This window comes from Octopus bimaculoides, chromosome 9, assembly GCF_001194135.2.
Source record: "Octopus bimaculoides isolate UCB-OBI-ISO-001 chromosome 9, ASM119413v2, whole genome shotgun sequence".
Classification (NCBI taxonomy): Eukaryota; Metazoa; Mollusca; class Cephalopoda; order Octopoda; family Octopodidae; genus Octopus; species Octopus bimaculoides.
In genome coordinates this window covers 22,142,752-22,147,474 of record NC_068989.1, presented here as the reverse complement: position 1 = coordinate 22,147,474, position 4,723 = coordinate 22,142,752, and the positions used below count along the sequence as shown (strand labels likewise).

At 36.5% G+C, this 4,723-nt stretch overlaps 1 protein-coding gene across 2 annotated transcripts in view; it reads right to left on the bottom strand.

Annotated features, from left to right (window-relative positions):
* LOC106868029 (uncharacterized) overlaps nucleotides 1–4,723 on the bottom strand; it is a 14,965-nt gene that overhangs the window by 8,958 nt on the left and 1,284 nt on the right. For both annotated transcript variants that reach the window (XR_001409211.2, XM_014913129.2), the window contains exon 2: nucleotides 1,914–1,967. Coding sequence is in view for 1 of the 2 variants with exons in the window: in XM_014913129.2 (XP_014768615.1) it covers nucleotides 1,914–1,967 (54 nt within the window). In the remaining variant the exon portion in view is untranslated. The remainder of the gene's footprint in view (nucleotides 1–1,913; nucleotides 1,968–4,723) is intronic.

Below are 4,723 nucleotides of genomic sequence, written 5' to 3'. Positions count from 1 at the left end.
GTTAGCACGCTGGATGAAATGCTTGGCGGTATTTCGTCTACTATCACGTTCTGAGTTCAAACTCCACCAAGGTCGACTTTGCCTTTCATCCTTTCGGGGTCGATTAAATAAGTACCAGTTATGCACTGGGGTCAATGTAATCGACTTAAACCCTTTGTCTATCCTTGTTTGTCTCCTCTATGTTTCGCCCCCTGTGGGGCTATATGTATGTGTCTGTGCTTGTCTTTGTCTCCCCATCACTGCTTGACAACCAGCATTGGTGTGGTTACATCCTCATAACTTAGCAGTTCAGCAGAAGAGACCGAAATAAGCAGTATGGTTGTTCCATTTGACTAAAAATTCAAAGTAATACCCCAGCATGGCCACAGTCTAATGACTGAAACAAGTAAAAGATAAAAGATATAAAATAAAAAAAGGAAGTTTATTTTTTACATGTGCATTCTTATAACACACACATTTTCACATAAGCATTTCTGTGCAGATTATATTCACAAAAGTGGAAAGGTGAATCATTCTCTCATCTTTTTTGCATCCAAATTCCATGCTGGCATAGATTGAATGAATTCTTTGAAGCAGTGCTTTCAGACCTGATACCCTTTGTTTCTAAGCCCTTTTAGTTGCCTCTTACAACATGTGGGGACATGGGTGTACTTTTTCAAAAACTGAGATACACATAGTATAGAGAAGGATTTGTAAAATTTTTGAACGTTATAAAGATTCATGTTGTGTAGTCTTCTTTTTCCAAAAGCATTAAGTGCAACAATCTTGCATGCCACACTAATGTCATGGTACATGGTAAGGTATATTGAATATTTTTGCACAAGCTTTAGTGCATGTACAAGAACCATAATGAAGGCTGCCAAGTAATTGCTTTGGACTGTAAAGTCTGGGATCCTCCAACAACTTCTGATTTTACAAGAAAAATAACAGACTACTTATTAAGATATGAACAAAACCTGTGATTCAACTCATTTATGTAAATAATTCTTATTGATAACTAGACAGTTACTACAGTACCAATGCAAAACTGTGGCACTGGGTGCTCCTCAATCACATGGTTCTGGGTCCAGTTCCATTGCATCACACCTGGGGCAAGTGTCTTCTGCTATAGCCTCAGGCTGTCCAAAGCCTTGTGAGTGGATTTGATAGACAGAAGCTGAAAGAAGCCCATTGTGTGTGTGTGCATGTGTGTCTTTGTATCTTTGTTTGTTTTTCACCACTGTGAGACAACTGATGTTGGTATGTTTACACCTCTGTAACTTAGCAGTTTGGTAAAAGAAGCCAATACAATAAGTACCGGGCTTCAAAAAATAAAAGTGAAAATAAAAAATAAGTTCTGAGGTTGATTTCTTCAACTAAATCCCTTAAAGCTGGTGCCCCAGCATGGTCACAGTCAAATGACTGAAACAAGTAAAAAAAAAAAAAAAAAAAAAAAAAAAAAAAAAAATACAGTATCTTAAAGAATTGTAAAGTGATGTTAAAGCCATCCAGCTCAATCCTTGTCTCATGGATGCTGAAAACATCCTCGGCCTGATTTCACAGTAAGACCAATACATATAGAGATGTAAAGAGACATGTTAATTTTATCCATCTGTTCAAAGATTACATTTTATATGTATAGATTGCTACACTATTATTTCCTTTTGATCAAGTAAGCTGATAAACTGCAGGACAGTTTATGTAAAACTATAAAAAAACAGCATATTTAAGGGTTAAATGCAGTGAACTGGCAGAATACTTAGTGTCATTTCATCCAACTTCACGTTCAAATTTTGCCAAGGTAGACTTAGCCTTTCATCCCTTCGGGCTCTATAAAGTAAGTAGCAGTTGAATACTAGAGTTGATGTAACCAACTTAAAACTGCTGGCAGTGCCAAAATTTGAAACCAATACATTTAAGGGTTAAAAACTTACTTATTGACTGGAACATAATGTCTGCTGAAGCGTTCTTGCCATAGATTTGATTGTCTACAAATAGAAAGAAAAAAAGAATAGAATTTACATGATTAACAAAAAAAGGTTTAGTTTAATTATTACAAGCATCACTAGGGTATTAAAAGAAATATGTTGTTTCCTGTATGTGTAAAAATAAACCATCCTCATCTTTTAACATCTGTCTTCCATGCTGACATAAGTTAGACAGTTTGACCAGAGCTGGCAAGTTAGAGAGCTGCACCAGGTTCTAGTCTGATTTGGCTTGGTTTCTATGACTGGATGCCCTTCCTTACGTCAACCACTTTACACTGTGTGTTAGGTACTTTTAATGTGCCACTAGCAGAAGCGCTTTTACATGGCACCAGCACAAGAGCTTTTTTTCAATGGAACTGGCACTGGACTCTTGCAGGCCAATCCACTTTGCCAGGGGATGCTGCCTTCTGTTGATTCTGTACTCACTGTAACCTACTCAGAATAAAATGCTCAGCATAAGTGAGTGGACTGTAAATAATTCTGACTACAGAGCTGAGTATACTATAAACCCCCAAAACAAAGCTGGGTGAACTGTAGACCTAATACAGCGTTGGGTGGATTGTAAACCTAAGAGTAAAATAACTGATAAAAATTTGGTTAAAAATCATTGTAAAAAAAAATAAAAATTAAAGAACTTAGTTTCAAGAATTTGATATACAAATACGCAAACAAGATATGAAAGATGACAAAAAGCGATTTTGTTAAATAAAAATGTTTTACATGTTGAGTAGGGTCCTTAAATTAATTTATTTTGGCCACAAAATTACAATCTATAAACAGAGGTGCATGCTTGGCTGTGTGGTAAAGAAGTTTGCTTCCTAACCACATGGTTTCAAATTCAGTCCCACTGAAGGCCTTGTAAGCAGATCTGGTAACACATGTATATGTGTGTATAGGTCACACAACAGTTGCGTGTAAAATTAAACCATCCTCATTGTCCAAATAAACCAAGCCTCATTGTCTAACCAGTATTGTTGTTGATTTCCAATTTTCTGTTAAAACATGGAGGAATATCACCTTGCTTGGAAAGAGGTGAGGGTTAGTGACAGGAAGGACATTCAGCAGTAGAAAATCTGCCTCAACAGATCTGTCTGTCCTATGCAAGCATGGGAAAATGGACATTAAAATGACGATACTGACAACAAAATTACAATGCATAAACAGAGAAAGCAGAGAATAAAACAGTCCATAATAAGGGTAAAGACCCCCTTCAGTTTTGAATGACCGTTGGATTGCACCTAGAAAGTTACCCTCCAAGGAATGAGTCTGGGCAAGGTTGTTTATGGAAGACCAGCAGTCATTCATACATACTAGCCTCCCCTCTTCGCTCCACTGATGTTATTCAAGGGAAAAGCAAAAGCTGGTACAACATGGCACCAGTGATGTTGCAACTCATTTCTACAGCTGGGTGAACTGGAGTAACATGAAATAAAGTGTCTTGCTCAAGAACACAACACACAGCCCGGTCCAGTAATTGAACTCACTAACTCATGATTGTGAGTCCAACACTAACCACAGAGACAAGAGTCCATAACAATGACTAAAGATGTTAGCAGGGCATCAAAGACCCCTTGTGGTTCTTATAACTTTTTGCGTTTAGCTGTTATTTCTAGCATATCAAGTTTCCCTCGGTGTCTAATCCCAATGTGCACCGTTTTTAAAATTTATTTACGTTGTTTAGAAAATAAAAATTATTTTGTTCACAAAATTTAATTAAAAGAAAAAAAATGTATGAAGTTAACAAAAACAGATAGTGTGTTATTTTTATTCCTTCTACCTATCTACGTTGTTTAGAAAAGAAAAAAGTAATAAAAAAAAAATTATTTACTAATTTGCATGCGCGCGCACGCGCACACATGTATTCATTTGCACTCGCGCGCACTTTTCGTCGGATCGACCACTCACGACTAGCTAGCGCGTTCGGGTCCGCGCTGCTTTAGTAGTACCCCATTTGAAAAGTATTTCTATAAAATTTCATTGAAAAAAACTCCATTTTCCTAAAAGTTAAAATATAGTAGGTGTGAAACGAGCAAGATTTGAACGTAAAAGAAAATGTACGCTTTATAAGTGTGCTTATATATACTGACACACTAACACTTGAGATGTATAATAGAAGGATACGTAATAAATACAAGGCGAAAGCGACGTCAATTAAAATCAAATCAGTGATAACGACTAATGTACAATAATTGTAATTGAATGACCGAAACGAATAGGTAAATGTTTAAGACAACACGTACTCACAGAAATTACCCAGTAATTTGTTGACAAAATTCGAGTCAAAACGAAAGATAGCCAATTATTGTTTTTATTTCTCGACACCATCGTTATATTATTGAATTAAAATAATTGACAGGGCCGTCTCTATAGAGAAGTAGTAGGTCAATATAAAGACCTTCACCCGGGAACAAATAAAAATAAACCAGCCTGGGGTGGGGTACAAACAAGTGTGTGGAAAACGCTGACGGCCCTGGAGGTGGGGAGGGGACTTTCGGAAAATTCACAAGATCCGATTTTTCCGTCATAACTTCCGGTAAAATGGATATATATTGATTTATTTTTAAAAAGGAGGATTACCGGTGCACTGGGCTCTACTGTATTTATATATTGAGAGCAAGCCACAACAATCATTGATCATAAATGGTCCCCTAGACCGTGAGGCCTCAGTAGACAACACTACTATTTTTCTATTTTAAAGTTTTCGGAAGAAAAATTTATAAATGAAAATATATACTTGTTTTTCAGTAAAGTAGTAA